The sequence below is a fragment of the Equus przewalskii genome, chromosome 17 (assembly GCF_037783145.1).
Source record: "Equus przewalskii isolate Varuska chromosome 17, EquPr2, whole genome shotgun sequence".
NCBI lineage: Eukaryota > Metazoa > Chordata > Mammalia > Perissodactyla > Equidae > Equus > Equus przewalskii.
In genome coordinates, this window is record NC_091847.1 from 41963905 (window position 1) to 41982048 (window position 18144).

An 18144-nucleotide genomic window follows, 5' to 3' on the forward strand; every position below is an offset into this window, starting at 1 on the left:
TCACCCTGGGAGGGGAAGATGCAGGTGAGTGTGCAGACGCAGACCGGCTGGTGGCAATTGAGGAGGTTCTCTTCTGATGGCTTCCATTCTTTTAATAAAATAGGAAGCAAGGTCATCAGCTGAGAATGAGCTGAGGAGTGGGTACTGGAGGTGTGGGGAGAGAAGACCCGTGACAGTGACAGAGTTCATCACGAGAGCGGGCGAGTGAGCAGGTGGGGTGCACTGGGGATAGTCAGGCAGTATGGAGGGGTCACTTGATGTTGGGTTCTGGATTTTCTTTTCAGAGCAGTTAAACCATTTTCATCTTAATGAAGTCATTACCATGAAGCTTAAATTTTTCGCCTGGAGATTTAACAACAAAGACCTGAGTCATCAATGAGATTCTTTTTGGTCCATGTCAAATTAAACAGATGATAGCTTCTAGACATTGTGAGGTTATTTTGTTTGTTTTTGTTTGGTTTGTTTTGTTTTTATGGCCATTAATTATTTCAAATCCTACTTTCCTGGGTCAACTTTTGCAGGTCTAATTTTTACCATGTATTTTAAACTTTTTATTTTATGTTGACTGTTTCTGTCATGTTTTTCCATTATGAATTGGATAAAATATGACACTTTATAAGTGCTTTTTATGAGAAAATTGAGAGTAATTCCCCTCAGAAGTTTCTGACCCACTCTATTGTCTCAGATTTGTATCTTAAATATTGCAAATTCAATTCTTCCCTATTCTCAATCACTTTGGATGCCAAGAGAAAGTAAGTTCTTGGCTCAAAATGCCTTCAGGATAAAAAGGCAGCATCAAAACACTCTGCTTTGCAATAAACTCAGGAGGTTAGGAAAGGAAGTGAGAAGAGGAGAAGCAGAGGGTTCTATGGTCAGATTCTTTGGAGATCAGAGCTAGCTTGACATCTAGTCTCATTTGTTAGAAATGAAATCTTTCCAAAGTGATGGAAAGAAAGGAATAATAAAATATATGCTATGCCTATGTAGACCACCCCCCACTTCTTTCTTTTAGAATTCCCAATTCAGCTCAGGTAACTACCCTTCCCCTTCCATGTGCTAAGGAAGGAGTTTCCTCCTTGTCCCTGAAAGATGAGTCCTGACTAATCTAGTCCAAGCTTTGTACTTCATTCCTCTTGCCAGTGATTAGTTTAGAAAGGACAAGCGACACAAATCTGGCCAATGAGACATGAGGGAAAGTCTGCCTTGGGCCAAGGGACTTCTGGAAACGATTTTCCACCCTGATAGAACAGGCTATAAATGAGGATCAGCATCCTCTTCTGTCTTGTGAAATAGCTGTGCGAGCAAATGATGTGTTGCTGCAGCAGCCGTGCTTGACCCTGAGAGCACCAGCTTGAGAACAAAAGCCCACAGTCTGAGAATGGCAGAGCTGAAAGATGGAAAGACGCTGGGTCCTTGAGGATGTTGCTGGACCACTGCATTAACAAACTCTCGAACTGCCTTAGTTTAAACAAATTTTGGTCAGGTATTCTGTTATTTGCCGCCAGAAACATTCTATCTGATACAATCCTCATACAGAATCTGGGGGCTCTAAATTGTTGAGGACTAAATAGGTAAGTGAATTACATGCCTGGGAGCCTGTCTGGTGGCTCCAGGATTGAAAGGACTGTATTCAGGCCCATTAATTATTAACCCTTTATGCTTGGTTGGTTTCTGTACAGACTTCCTGGGGCAGCATTTATCATTTGCTCATTAGTGCTTTTGCAGCACTTTGATAATTTACTAGAAGGATACTTAGCTCTTTTTATTACGCTTAATGTTTACATTTCCTTTAATATTGTGAATTATTAGAGGACAAGGGCCATGTCTATCACCTTTAAATGTCTAGTGACCAACAAAGTGCCTGACATGTAGAAAATGCTCAGTAAATATTTGCTGAATTGGAGGATTACCTTCTGTTGACAAATGTGTGTTGGGTGCATCATGTTGAAGGCCCTGCCTCCTGATCCCTGAAGCAGATCCAGTATGACGAGGGAGTTAGGTCAGAGGAACCACTGCAGATTAGCTCTTGTGGGAGGATACAGCCATGAGGGCAAGAGAAAATTCTCCGTGTCGACTGTCCAGCCAGCTGTTCAAGGAGTCATCCTTATTTCTGCTCCTTACCACACTCTTCACATTCCCATACACTGTCCTACCTCCAAAACACATCCTGGTGTTTTTTCACATCTCCAATACTACCACTCTGTCTAATCTGCTATCATCTCTCACCTGGACAAATGTCTCCCACCCCCATTGTTATCTACACAGGAGTCAGAGACACATTTTAGAGACTGAAATAAGATATGCCACATTCATGCTTTGAATAAAGAGAAACTCCTTTCTGTGTCCCTCCATCCTCTCTATCACACTTTATAGTTGTCCTAGCAGGTATTACTGTCTGAAATCACTCACATGCTTGCCTGCCACCTGCTTGTCCCATGGATTGTAAAGATCATTGGGAGTAGGTCCTCATCTCTACTGTTTAGGCCACATCCCCTGTACCTGCAATAACACCTCACGAGCAGTAAGCATTCATTACATGTTGGTGAGTTAACAAATATTGTGTCTTAGCCCTGAAGAGGTTTTACATTTCATACTAAAAGAGTTTCCTGCCTGGAACAAAAGAACAAAAGAAAATGACAAGGAAATAGGAGACATCCACGAAACTCACAGACCTGAGCTTGAGCAGGTCAGGCTTTAAAACAACTGAGCAAAACAAGGAGGTCTCAGGCCCACAGAGATGGTGTTAAGGCTACAGGGGCCACCCAGCCAGTTTTGGGGCACCTGGTGTGAAATCAGGGAGGAAGTGGGTGGTAGTACCCACTTGAAACTCACCCCTCCTGCTCCCTCTTCCTCTTTTATACATCCTGAGCCACCATGGCCCTGAGGGTGCCAGGAGCAAAGTCCCTGCTGGCTTTGACTCTGCCTTAAACTACCTCTGCTTCTTGCACCTGAGATGCTGAAATATGTGACCTAAGCCCATGAGTCTACTTGCTTCCCCAGTGAACCAAATAATGAAGAAAGTACACATTCATGTGTATAGTTAATTAGAGCAAATGGTTTATCAAGTTTTAAAAAATCTCCTAGGAAGTAACAATTTTGAGGTATGATATAAAACTGAAAATACAGTACTTGGCAAAAATAAAACAGCTAATTCAGAAGTTCTAACTTTGTGGTTTCAGTTTACTCTCAGATAGAGAGACACACCCTCTTTCAGAGGTCATAATGGAGCTGTGAGGACTAAAGGTAAAAATATTCACAAGATACTGATTTACAACAATGAAAGGTCATAAAGCAATGATTAATCATTAACTTATAAAATCACCCAACAAAGCATTTCTTTAAAACAGTCATTTATGGGAACCAGCAGACTCAGGAAGGCTAGAAGTCAAAAATTTGGATTCTCAAGTCTTAGTACTTATTCACAGAGCCCTAAACTTCTATGCCGCAGTTTCTGCAGTGTAGAAAGTCAAGATATTCATATCTTTTTGTGACATGGATTATTCCATGAAGTTCAAGTGAAATAATACAATGTGCATTGGCAACAAAGCAAGTGTCATTCAGTGCGAGTAGTAAATCTGGACCTACTACTACTAAAACTACCTAATAAGACCAGTTAAAGTGGGAGACGTCAACCCTGGGCTGGAAGTTGTTGCATATCTATGGCTCTCTATAGGAACGGGGGCATCAACGGCGGGTGCTTTTCCTCAGAACATTTAGCCTTCAGGGATCAGCAGCCATAAAAATTTTAACACAGGTATAAAAATGGGAGTTGTAACATTTACACTAATAGGACCACATTAATTTTTTTTCAGTTGAAGTATAATTGACATACAATATTATATTAGTTTCAGGTATATAACATAATGATTCAATATTTTTATACATTATGAAATGATCACCATGACATGTCTAGTTACCATCTGCCACCATACAAAGCAAGTACAATGTTATTGACTATATTCCCTATGCTGTACTTTACAGCCTTGTGACTTATTTATTTTATGATTGGAAGTTTGTACCTCTTAATCCCCTTCAGCTACTTCATCCATCTCCCTCTGCCCTACCCCACAACTACCTGATTGCTCTCTGTATCTGTGAGTCTATTTCTGTTTTGTTTTGTTTTTTCACTCGTTTTGTTTTTTAGATGCCACATATAAGTGAAATCTTGCATACTTGTCTTTCTCTGTCTGACTAATTTCACTTAGCATAATATCCTCTAGGTCCATTCATGTTGTTGCAAATGGAAAGATTTCATTCTTTTTTATGGCTGAGGAATAGTTTATTATGTATGTATATCACATTTTCTCATCTATCAATGGACAGTTAGGTTGCTTCCATATCTTGCCTTCTGTAAATAATGCTGTAATTAACATAGTGGTGCATATATCTTTTTGAATTAATGTTTTTGCTTTCTTTGGATAAGTAGCCAGAAGTGGAATTGCTGGATTGTATGGTAGTTCTATTTTTAACTTTTGGAGCAACTCCAGGCTGTTTTCCATAGTGGTTGTGCCAGTTTACATTCTCACCAATAGTATACAAGGTTTCCCTTTTCTCCACATCCTTGCCAGCACTTGTTATTTCTTGTCTTTTTGGTAATAGCCATTTTGATATGTGTGAGGTGATATCTCATTGTGGTTTTGATTTACATTTCCCTGATGATTAGTGATGTTCAGCATCTTTTCATGAGGGGCACATTAATTTTACACTTGATTACAACAAGCTTACAGGATTATTTAGCGTTTAAGAGCACCAGCTCTAGCATCACACTGCTGGAGTGTGAATCCTAACTCTGTGGAACTTAAATCAAGTTCCTTATCTTCTTTGGTAGCCAGCCTCCAAAATGACCCCTAACGACCTTCACCCCTAGTATTCATGCCGTTTTGTAGTACTCTCTCACACTGTATCTGGATTGGTTTCTGTGACCAACAGAATACAGGAGAAGTAATGGCACATCACTTCTGAGGCTAGGGCATAAAAGGTACTGTGGCTTCCTACTTAGTTGCTCTCTTGGATCCTTCATTCTAAGGGAAGCCAGTGGCCATGGCATTCTATGGAAAAGCCCATATGTTGGGGAATTGAGGCCTCTAGCCAAGAGCCATGTGAGAGAGCTTGGAAGTGGATCTCCCAGCCCCAGTTAAGCTTTCAGATGACATCTTGACTGCAACCTCATGAGACCTTGAGCCAGAACCACACAGTTAAGCCGCTGCCAAATTCCTAACCCACAGAAACCATGAGATAACAAATGCTTATTGTTTTAAGTTTTGGGGTAATTCATTGCGCAGTAATAAATAACTAAAACATCCTCTCAAAGTTTCTGTAAACTGTAAAAATGGAGATGATAATAGTATGTGTCTCAAAGAGTTGTGTAAGGATCAAATGAGAAATATACTGAAAGTCCTTAGCCCAATACCTGGCACAGAGGGAATACATGTTGGCTATTATTGCATCCTTGTGTATCTTCTCTTCCACAAGCAGGGTGGTCCTGCATGTTATAGTCACATTCTCAGTAGGCATCAGCATTTTGTTAAGTTGTAACATTTCAAGGATACCTATCTGGCTCTAGTCAGTCCCTTTACATTGTCTTTCTCTAATTATCAATTGGGCAAACAGTCTTCTCTTTTTCTCTCTGATCTCTTTGGTGATGAGAGGCAAAATGTCTAAGAGAGGGAAATTTAAGGCATATGCTATGCCCAGGGAACCAAAAACCAAAATAGCTGGCCTGAAAAAGACCAACCCAGTGACCTCACGAGACCTTGACAAAGGTTGATAATAGTTAACTGAGCTAGCTGGAGTCAACTCGAGCCTTTACAGAGCACACTGTTTAGAAATTGTCCTCAGAAATATACAAAGCTTTCATTCAGGCTCATTTCTGTGCTTTTAAATCTGGAATAGATCCTGGATTTCCTCAGGCAAACTTCACAGATGTTATCTTTTCTTTCTCTGATTATTCCTGTCTTCTTCACATTTGGGTTTTCTTTTATTACTCAAAAATGGGTGAGCAGTCAAATTTCCTATGCACTGAAAGAAGGTATTGAGAAAATTTACTGCTAAAGCATTGAAAAGAACAAAAAAACAACAGATACGTTTCTATCCCAAAATAAAACTCAATAATAAAACTATTTGGCAACTAACAAAACTCAATAATAAAACCATTGACAAATAACAGAACTCAATAATAAAATTATTTGCCAAATATTTCAAAAACTCAGCCTACGATATAATGTAAAGAAGGAGATAAAAGTCACACAAATACTGAGCGAGGAGGTTTTATTACCACTGAGCCATGAGGATTTCTATAATTCCACTAAGAATAAAATATTTTTATATATTTTACTGCTGATTCTTTGGGAAACTGAATGTTTAAATATGCAATATCCTTCTATAATAGGATATTTGAGGGATTTAAAACAAAATACAATCCTTTATTATATATATAGAAGGAGGTGAACTTTTAATTTTGCTTGATGAAATGAATTATCTCCTGACCTCAAGGAGTTTTTATTCTAAAAAAAAATACGACAATAGTATTAAGTGTCTCTCTCTCTCTCCCCCAGCTCTGGGTGGGTCTAGTCCTGCTAAAGTCAGAGTTCCATATGGAAACACTTGACCTTGTCTTAAACCAACTTCTCAGGAGATGAACTTGGGTTTGCTCATTTGCTCCTCCTTTCTTTTGACTGTTTAGTTCTTCGCTTTCCACTTAATCTAGGACTTTGTTTTGTTTTTCTATCAAAATCTTTCTTTTCTTTTCTTTTCTTCCTTCCTTTCCTTTCCATTTATATTTCCTCTCTCCCACCTCCCTTCCTCTCTTCCTTCCCAGTATTTGTTTGACTTTAAACCTAGACTGACAATCTAGAGTATATTTCTTGGGTGATGACTCTGTATCCTTTGTAAGAATGCTGTTCTTTATTGTGGCACAGCCCAAGAAAGGTATTGCTGATATAGTGAAAATGTTGCATTCTTGAACTTTCATCTCTGTCTCTTATGATAAGGGAGGAGTTGACACAAGATGATTTCTCTTTTCTCCTCAAATATACACACATGTCAATTAAGAAATATGAGAAGGAAATAACTTAGTGGTAAGTGTAAATAAAGCACACAATGAAACCACATCTCCACCCAGTTGCCCCATAGGCATCCTTAGCCACCCTCCCCCTTACTTCCTACATTTCCAATTACCAAAGTCTAATGGTTCACATTTGAGTTGCTCTATAGCCTCCAAATCCTGCTCTGCACCATCAATCTTCTGGGACACTTCCCTGGCTTCCCTTCCAGCCTTGCCACTTCAACTCCCTCTTCCACTGTCATGCCCAACTGTGCAGGCGTGCTCCAAATTCTCCAGTATGCTCCATCATCTACAAGATTTCTGTGAGAAATCTTCCCCTACTTTCCCAGAAGTGATCCTTCTAACCCCCAGGGAGGTTTACTCAAGCCTGTCTAAATTACCTCATTGAATTGTAACCATAGTTAGATGGAGATGTGAGAATCTCTTAGGAAGTCCCCACCAAGCGGACTTTCTTGAAATATCTGTTCAAATTTCATTTGGAGAAGACACTAAGTGCTATTTAAGGGAAATGTCAAGACAGGCCCTCCCCAGTCTGTGTGCTCCACCCAGTAAAAGAAAATCCCTGTAGTTAACTTGACCAAACCCCAGGGAAGGCAGTTGCATGACCCAGGCTCCTGGCCATGTCGCTGTCCATCTCAAGTGGCTTATCAAAGTTCAGTGTTCCTTCCAATTTTCCTTAACTAAAGTTCCAATAAGTACAGTTTTATCCATCCTTCCAGGGATGCTGTGGTGCCTCCGTGATGTTCTAGAGATAAACGGGCTATCCAGGTTACTTTGGTTCATTTGTATATCTGTTTCCCACTAAACTATAAACTTCTTGAGGTCAAGGACCTTTATATTTATAAAATTTAATCTTTGTATTTGCAGCAACTAGCACAGTGCCTGGAACATAATGTAAGCCATGTGAATTCTGATTGTATGGATGACCCATCCTTTTCCCACAACAAGGCTTTGTGTGTGTGGTTGTTTAAATATACAAAATATCACTTTATGAAAACAGTTACATTTTAACAGTTCACCAGAAAGAGTCAAATGTAAGTGGACTGATGCCTGCCATTTAATAGTCCAAAATGATGGTAACCATTACTTTCTTAAGTAACCAGAAGTCATTATCAATAAGTCAGCCCACTCAGTTATTTAACCTTTGGCATCTTTGCCCTGGCCCTGAAACGGCGAGGCAAATGTGGTTTTTGAGAGCTCTACAAACGAATCCCAAACTGTCACCTTGAAATCTGGATAAGACCCCTCAGTACGTAAGCACTGTCTACGCATTTCCTGGTTGGCTAGACCATCCAGAGACAATGCTTCAGTAGGCTGCCAGAGTGTGTAATACTGAAATGAAAGTAAATATTTAAAAAGAAAGTCGGGCCAGAGGAGACCCAGACTAGTTATTCTCACTTGCTTGCCTCCAGTAGTGTTTATCCCATAATGTGAATGTTTTATATTCAGAGCTTGGGCTAAAGTGGAAGTTAGGCAAGGTAAAAGAAATGAAGGGGGTTTTCTATGAAAGAATCCACAAAACATCACTGATCCCACCTCCCTCTGAACATTAATGAGATGATTTAGCTCTGCAATACTTACTTCTAAATAGTTATTTCCCTGCATCCCAACTCTCAAATTGATGAATTTTCATCACCCCTGAAGGAAAACCACTGGGTCCTCAAAACTGTACTTTGGGGCTTTCTTTCTTATATTTTCCCTCCCCTTAAGCCATCTTTACTGCTGTGTGGGATCTTTAAACACTGTCTCTTTTCCTCTGAAGATCATAACCGCAAACGTTTTTTAAAAATTTAATTTGAATTTAATACGTATTCAATTTAAGTTTAATAAAAAGAAATCCTAAGACTTTCCCCTAATTTCAGGAATCATGTATGTTTTACATAAAAAGTGGCTGCTGCAAGGCTCGCAGCCTAACCTCTAGAGACCTGGTAAAGTGAATCCAGCTGCTACACTCGAAGCAGCGACAACGCCTGGGAAGCCTCAGCCACAACCTGGTGCGCTGGTCCAAGCCCCCAGCAGCAGCTCCAGTTGTCCTCAGGGTGCTAAGACAGAACCTGACCCCGGTCTCCAACTGTCTTATCTTTTTCAAAAGTTTCAAACTTACTGCCTTTGCTCAGCAGAACCACGGGCACGGTGATGACGGTGACCAGCACAGCAGTCCCCAGCAGTCCCAGGAGCACCTTCCACACTGTCTGCAAGCCGGTCAGATCATGTTCAGTTAGAACAAGCCGTCTGGCCCCAGTCTGGGTAAGAGGGTCGGGGCCTGGGTTGCACTTGAGGTAGCAGGATTTGCCAATGGGCACGCATTGGAAGAGGGGCACAGTGGGCTGGGAGGGTTTGAGCGCGCCAGTCGGAGGTTGCAGGAGCGGTTTGCCCTTGAACTTGTGGCTTCTGAGCGCAGTAGTGTTTGCTGCTCTACGCCTGCAGGTCAAAAGCCAAGTGAGGGCTCGGGCGTGCGTTTTTTTGGGTGGCTCTAGGGGTCCTCCAAAGCTCGGCGACTGGGTTTCTAGCAGAAACCCCGCGGGGCCGAGAGCTGAGAGCTCTGGGACGTCCTTTCACCTGTCAGAGGGTGGCCCTAGAGCCTCCGCCTAATGGGAGTCCCTGGTCCTGTTCTGCGAGCTTTTGGGGCAATTTAAGGAGGGTTTGGAGAAGCAGCACCTACCGCTCGCCCCTGGGGCTGGGAGGGCGGGAGGCGCGCCGCTCACTCACCTTCATGGTCGGCGTCTCGGCGGCACTGAGCGCGCGGGCCGGAGCGCAGGCAGAAGGCAGGCGCGGCGCCGGGACGCGCGGCCAGCTCGGCTGCTGCGGGCGCCGAGTCACTCGGCGCTCCCGAGTTGCGGCCCGAGTTAAACATTAGTGAGCGCCCAGCCCGCTCGGATGAAGGGGCGCGAGCGGCGCGGGAGAAGGCGCGGGGCACTGGGCACTGGCATCCCGGCCGGGGGGCGCCCGAGAGGCGCCTCCTCCCTGCTGTGCGGGGCGCGCGGGGCGCGGGGCCCCGGGGACGCGCGGGGTGGGGTTGCGAGAGGACGAGCTGGGTGAGCCGTTGCCCGGCATCCCACGCGGAGACCCGAGGCAGCCGACGCGGGGGCCGTGTCTGTCCTAGCTGAAAGGGACTTTCCCTCTCAGCTCCTGCAACTTAGCGCGGACAGGCAGCTGAGACCAGAGTGGGCGTGGGGCTCTGCAAACTCACACAGCTCACTGCTGGCAGCTGGAGCTTGAACCCAGGCCTCGGCCTCTTGCCAGTGAAAGGTATGTTGGGGGAAAGTGGGGTGTCTGGAAGGCAAAGAGAGAGAAAAGGTGATTGTTCACTTATGAGTGGCATTTAGGGGCGGAGTATCTGGACTCACCGTCCGCAGGGAATTTCTGACGTGTTTTGTAGGTTTACCTTCTCAAGATGGCAAAAATAACAACACTAACACTAATGTGGAACTTTTCCCCAGGTGTTGCTCTAAGCATTTATTGTGTTTATTTTACAGGAAGGAAGCCTAGGTACAGAGAGCTTAAGTCACTTGGCCAAGTCAGAAGCTAGGAAGTCCTGGACCCTGAATTCAGAGTCCATGCTCTTAACCACTACTCCATGTGGCCCCTCGTCTTTCAGTCTTGCAAAGAGGATTTGGAGAAGAGATAAAGGTCAAGTGTGGCTTCTTCTTCCCCCAGTTCCTCATTATGTCCTGTAGGTTTGTTCGTTCATTCCTTCATCCCCACATCCTCCCGTTTATTCTACCCATTCCATAGATACTGGAGTGGCAACAGTGTACCAGATTCCCTTCTAGATGCTGGGGATCCAGAAGTGGGACAAGACAGATGAGGTCTGTGCACTCGACACTTTCAGTGTAAAATACACAGGGAAACATTTGCGTTTAGGGGCCCTCTAAGCTTACTTCCTCACTAAGTACTCCTACCTCCTACAAGGCCTCTTCAGCTTGCTCACTGCAGCTGAAAAGCAAAGCCTCTGTCCATAGTTAGAGGTAAAAGATTAAAAATGCAAAGTCCTACGGGGTGTTAATGCATGATTATGAGTAAATTCAAATTTCCATCCTTTATCTCCAGTCCAGACTTTGCTTCTGAATTCAGGGATCTTTTTCTCTTTTGACCATCAATTGCTTATGATACATACATATGCTCACCCACACCCACCTCCAGAGACTCAAACTTCATCTCCTCCATCAGCCTTGCCTCACCTACCCTTCTCTGATCATCTCTGTCTTCATTAAAAGTGTCTCTATTCACCATTCACAAAAACTGAAAACTTCAGTCATCTTAGATTGTTTTTCCTCACTCTCCTCCATTTACTTAGCCAGCGTTTCCTCTCAACTCTACCTTTACAAGTGTCTCTCAAATTCATCCCCCTCTCCCTCTTCCAACTGCTGGGGAAGGTGAGTCAATAGTGTTACTGGAGTCTGTGCGCTGGAGCTGTGAAGAGAGGACATCCAGCAAGAACTACAGGGAATGGTGCCATACTGGGGGCTCAGTGTTGGCCTCTGCTCTCACCAGGTTGTACACTCGGCAATGAAGGAGGGAAGCCACAAGTGACATCAGCCTTGGAGAGGGAAATCTATGCACTTGGGCCCATGCTTAACCTCCAGGCCTGCACCGTGGCACTGTACATTCTGCAGGCCCTGGGGAAGCTGGGGGGAGGTTCACTGACGTAGGATATGTCATATGATGATGAAATGGGATAGATCATCTTGTTCTCTGGAGGGCATTCCATGAGACACAATTATCGTCACACTTTGCCTACTTTAAGAGATACTTTCCCAAATCTCTCCTACCCTGACCTCTTTGTCACCAGTCTTTCAATCTTGTTTTTTCCAAGTCCCTAAAGAGCCAGCTGGCCAACACATTAGCTGCCATCCATGAGTCAGTATAGATTTTATATCAGGCCATCTCTCTTTCTATGCAAAATGGAAAAACAGATGTACTACTCAAAGTTTTGTCTGTTATGAAGATTTCTCTTTCTACTGTATTTCTGGGCATTCCTGAATAGGGCCGTGATGCAGCAGCAATCCACTTATAACTGGTACCAGCTTACTTTGCATAAGGCTGACTCTTTTCCCTCCTTTGTTATCTGGTTATAGGGAACTCCCCATGAAGCTATAGGTGTGTGTTGAGGGAAAGACATTGAAGCAGTGGGAGAAGACACCATGGAGTCTAAGTTCTCTGCTCATGCGATTGTTTTGTGCCTTCTGGACCTCTTGTACTCATCTGCTATATCTTACAGATACTATTTTCACTTAATAATGGGATACCACTGAATATACCCCACTTCATCATTTGGTGGATCAGGTAATGGCCAGTTAATTATAGGTAGCTCAGGTTGTATAGTTGGTGTTATGCGTTGAATTGTGCCCCCTCCAAAAAAGAAACATTGGAGTCCTAATTCCCAGTATTTCAGAAAATGTCCTTATTTGGAGTTAGGATCTTTAGAGAAATCATCAGATTAAAAAGAAGTCATTAAGATGGGCTCTAATCTAATATTGTTGGTGTCCTTATAAAAAGGGGAAATTTGGACACAGAGACTGACACACACAGAGAGGAGAGGATGTGACACGGGGAGAAGATGACCATCTACAAGCCAAGGAGAGAAGCTTGAAACAGATCCTTCCCTCACAGCCCTCAGAAGGAAGCAACCCTGCTGATTTCAGACTTGCAGCCTCCAGAATTGTGATGCAATAAATTTCTGTTGTTTAAGCCACCGAGTTTGTGCTACCTGGTTACGGTAGCCTTAGAAAACTAATGCTTTCATTCTCTACCAGGGCCGTGTAGAAAGAGCGAGGCTGATTTTCATACAGTGAATAGTCGTTGACTGTTGTAGCCAGCATCTAAGATGGGCCCCAACGTTTTGGGGTATTTTATTATACATCAATAGATAACCAATAAAATTAGTAAAAAGGGCATGGCTTTGTTCTACAAACCCTAGGCATTTTCTCTGTGATTCTTCTATTTGGGCTTGCCAGAGGCTTTGTACATTCCCTCTGGCTGCCACCAACACTTCTAATAACTATTGATAACTATTGTGTCCAGTAGGTCATTAAGATGCAAGTATCAGGGCAGCTTGCACTATAGCCTAGACCTGGGGAGCCCTCTCTTGCTCTAGGCTCCATTCAAAACAGACAACTTTAGAGGCTGCTGAGCAAATGGGTTGGAGAAGCACATCTGGTTGTGGAATATGGTGCCTCCAAAATCCACAGAGTTCTGAGAAACATTGTTCCCCTTCGTGGTGGGCATGCAAAGTGTAGCAACTTATCTTTTACTTTCGAGGGAATATCCTGACGTGCTCCAGACCGCTGACTGCCTTGAAACTTTGCATAATTTTCATGGGATTTATCCTCTATTCTGTGGTCACATTTGTCTTATTAAAGCATGTAAGGAACTTGCTACTTACTGTACTTGAGGTCCAATTAGCATAATGTCACTAATGTAATGGACTAATGTGATGTTCTATGGGATATCGAGATGATCAAGGTCCCAGGAGACTATACTATGACAGAGAGAGAGAGAGGTGACATAGCCCTGAAGTAAGGTGGTAAAAATACACTCCTGACCCTTCCAAGTAAAGGTAAACTCTTATTATCCTTATTATATAGTTTTTTTTTAAGAAAGTGTTCTTTAGGTTAATAGCTCCAGATACTAGGACTGTATTGTTTGATTCAGTAAAGTTACCACACTGGAAACGGCAGCTGAGATTGATCCATAATTATTTTCCATAATCCATCTTACTTTTGCACAGACTGAACAAGAAAGTTAATTGAGCATAGGATGGGAACCAGCACGCCTGCATTTTTCAAGTTCTTAAATAGTGATAATAATCTCTGTACTTGCCCAAGGATTCAGGATTACTTTTAGTTTATCATATGGGTGGGGAAGGACCTTCCACTTGGCCTTTATATACCATAATCTCTCTCCATGCCTCAGGAGATAAATGAGCCAAGAAATGCAGGCAGACTCTAGAAGCTGGAAAAAGCAAGGAAATGAATTTCCCCCCCGAGCCTCTAGAAGGAACACAGCTCTGATGTCACCTTGACTTTAGCTCAGTAGGACCCATTTCAGACTTCTGACCTGTAGAACTATAAGATAATACATTTGTGTTGTTTCAAGTCACTAGATTTGTAGTAATTTGTTGCAGCAGCAATAGGAAACTAATACACCACTGCATCACAGTGATGTTTTAACTCTATAGAAATTAGTGCAAACCTCTAGCTAGTATTTAATAACTCTTGGGAGGGCTGGGCATATCTCTTTTCACAGGGCATTTTCAAACTTAGCTGTATGCCACGTGTCCTTCTAAGGAAGACTTGAAAGAAGATTTAAGGTATGTACTGTGACAGCATTGCAGGCTCCTTCCTCTAAAAGATTTGAAACAAGGCATTCTGGGTCTATGAACTGGTTTGAGCCTGGAAACTTGATGAAAGGCTATGAATTTCTATTGTGGCAACTTAAATGAGATTTCTGCTCCAGACCTAGAATTTTTCTGATTGCTTAAATCAAGCTGTAGTTTAGAATGCTGTTCATCTACTTCGTTCTTAAGTACCCATGATAAATGAACCACCACCATTGCAGGTTAAACACTCTGATCACCGTGTTGTCCCTGCAGCAGTTTATGGTAATAGCCTCTTTTAAGAACCTGAGTGTTGGAGGTAGAGTGAGCGTTGCACTGGAAGGATGAAGCCAATGTTAGATTATAGCACAAAGCAGATAAAAAGCAGAAGGAATAAATACTTTGGTCTCTTTCTCCTATTTCTCTTCAATATTTTGCTCATGCCTCCCACTGGCTGAACCCAACTAAAGGCAGAGGGCAAAGGCGCCTGGATAATAGAGGATGCTGTCTGCAGGGGTCAGTCTCCTAAGGCATTAGGCAGGGAAGATAAGAAGGAAGAATGAATGGGAAGGCCCAAATGAAAAATAACCAAATAAGCTGCCCAACATGATTGTAGTATGTATTATTTGCCAAATTGTCTCCTCATAAAGATTGGAAACATTCCATTTATTCTTTTACCTTTCTCTTCCATCCTTCTCTTTCCAATGTCTAGTAAAATATCTGGAACACATCAGTAGTCAATAAGTGTTGATTGACTAAATAAAAAAATGAAATGATAAATGAAGAAAAAAATAACATCAGATCTTTCTTTGTATTCTTGGGGGCTGGAACCAGAGGTCTGGAAGAAATGAGATCTCACATACAGAAAAAAAAGAGAGTGGGAGGATGCCAGAGGTGGGAGGAGTGGTGAGGGAGCTGAACAGATTTTACTCTCGCCTTCAGCTCTGGGGGATAAATAAAGGAAGCACAAAGATATTTATTTGTTCTTTTGCTCTGTGGACACCGCTCTCCACCTAATAGGAGAATTCTGCCCCATCTATGTGGGAACGATTTCCTTCTGCCCCAAAGCCAAACCTTACATCTCACCTCCTTTGAAGTCAAGGTCAAATCGGACTCTTCCTGGTTACCTTCAGCATTAACCCCATCTATTTCTGTTCAATTTTCTGCTTTCCCTACCAACTATAGTTTGGAATATTATTCTGCTTGTGCTCAAGGTAGAACTTATTTATGACAAAATTCATGTCTACCAGGAGGTACACAGGTCATAGACAGATAGCTGACTAGCTAATCCTATGAATTTAGATCTCTGGAAAGAAGAAATTTCAAGCTGAAGGAATAACTATACACAAAGGCTTGAGAAGAAAGCTGGAGGAACTTTAGGAAATATCTGTTAGCTTTGTTTCACCAGAATATGAGGTATTCTAGAGAATATAGGGAAATAAAGGTCAGTCATGGACACATTCTTCAGTTTTAAATTCAGTATGTACTATGGAGTCACTGAAAGTTTTTGCTAGAGAAAGGAACCCAGTCAGACTTGAACTTTAGATATAAGAATGAGGCAGTAGCCTATGCTGGATAGATGGGAAAGGGGAAAACTCAAGATGGAATGAGAGTCAATAAACTCAATGTTGCAAAATTAGTTGGACAGGTGCCTCCCTCTGTGGAGCTTGTCATAAAAGAATTTAAATCATGTTAATTTATACTCGTTAACACATAAGTCTCTAAAACACTGTTTCCCAGCTGTGGTCTTGGGTGTTTTCCTTGTCCCAATTATCAGTAATACCAAATGAAAGGTTCTGCTTACACTCAGCGCTCAATAAAGGCTTATGCTACCTGCTAGACCAGACACCAGCCAAAGGGGGAGGACTTTTTACTCTTCCTTTGTTGATGTTCTTTGGATATTCTGTGGGTTTTTTAATTTGAAGAATTTTCTTATATTAGCCCGTGACTTAGGAAATAATTATATGACATTTTGAGAAAATGTGCTTAAGATTCTTAGAGCCAGATTCTCACAAAGTGTCTGTGGCTATGATGACATGTCCTCCTTAGTGTTTTCCAAGCCATAAAGATGTGGCAGATGTGATGGTGGTGGTGTATGTTTATGAGGCTGGGTTACTGGTGGAATGGAGGTGGGGCAGTGAACGCTATAATTTAAGGAAAGAAATAGCAGAGATCAGTAGAACACTGCATGGGGCCCCAATCTAAATGAAAGTGCGAGAGCTAATTCGCCATGTGTGGGACCACCTATTCTCTTTTGAATGGTGGATCACATAGTCAGAAAATCATATGTAAGAGGGCCTCCTGATTTTGTTGTGTGCTGTTTTATGAATAATAAGGGAAAAAAAAAGTTCATGCTGGGTATTGGATTAGAGGGAAAAAGAATTACGTCATTTATTTCTTCTTTTAAATCGTGGTAAAATGTGTATAGCGTAACATTTACCATCTTACCATTTTTTTTTTTTTAAGATTTTATTTTTTCCTTTTTCTCCCCAAAGCCCCCTGGTACATAGTTGTATATTCTTCGCTGTGGATCCTTCTAGTTGTGGCATGTGGGACGCTGCCTCAGCGTGGTTTGATGAGCAGTGCCATGTCCGCGCCCAGGATTCGAACCAACGAAACACTGGGCCGCCTGCAGCGGAGCGCGCCAACTTAACCACTTGGCCACGGGGCCAGCCCCACCATCTTACCATTTTTAAGTGTACAGTCATTTCTTTTTTATTCAGAGTAATCCAAAGCTTATAATGTAATTTTAGTCAATTAAACATGCAACTTAAGATTATTGATTTAGAACTCTCCTTTTCCTTGGCAAGATAGTGCAGTACAACTTGACTACTCTCATGGTAATACAACTTGACTATCTTTCATTTTGGACTGGTGTCTGGCTTCTGCTTCTTGAGTTTCTCTTCGTAAAGGAGATATAGGATGGAAAAGAATGACTACCTGGGAAACTGGATCTTCTTAGTGATATCACATAGGGGTCTTTGCTGTGGGTCTATGCAAAGACCCTTATTCTGGTGATATTCCTTGTGCTTTGAGAGAAGAAAGGACAGTAGTTGTAGTTGTTCAAACAGAAAGAAACCAACTGGGAAGAAGTTTGAAGAGCCAGGAACTACAAGGCAAACACAATCCAGCAAGGATGGTCAGATGCTATTTAGCTTCCTGGCTGAAAAGCGTAATTGTAGGTGGAGGTATTTATGCAGGCTCTACAGTATCTTTCTCAAACTTATTGTCTTTATTCTCTACCCTTCCCCACTCTGAACCTATTTTAGATCTTTTTTTCCTAACCATTCTCCCATGAAGTTCTAATACCACAGATATACTGTATGTCTGTTTGTGTACTATATGTACTTATATATATATCTGTACTTCATACTAAGAAGACTAATATATTCTTGCACCCAAGAACCACTCCCTTGGGGGCATCGCTCTCCTTGATAACGCGTGCTCTATAGTTACACACAGTTCCAACATGAGCGTGGCAATTATTCAGGATCAGCAGGGTACCATGACCCTTTTAAAGCACTGTTTCCAGCATATGGTAGAAATACTAAGTTCACTCTGGGAAAGGTAACCTGTGAAATCTTAATGCTGTGAGACTGAATATGCGAACAGACAATGGCCAGATCATATACGACAAGTGGATTCTGACTCACAACCTCTACAGCAATCTGCCCAGAGTGGTCAGGACTTGGTCAATGACTGTCAGCTTCCCTATTTTTTACCCTTGCTTCCAACTCAGGACCAACCAGAAAAAGATTAATAT

General features: G+C 42.3%; 1 protein-coding gene across 1 annotated transcript in view; it reads right to left on the bottom strand.

The window, feature by feature from the left end:
• DPP4 (dipeptidyl peptidase 4) overlaps positions 1-10173 on the bottom strand; it is an 87060-nt gene extending 76887 nt beyond the window's left edge. The window contains exon 1 of the mRNA XM_070581403.1: positions 9773-10173. Coding sequence (XP_070437504.1) covers positions 9773-9917 — 145 coding nt within the window. The 5' untranslated portion in view covers positions 9918-10173. The remainder of the gene's footprint in view (positions 1-9772) is intronic.
• Between the last annotated feature and the right edge of the window lie 7971 nt (positions 10174-18144).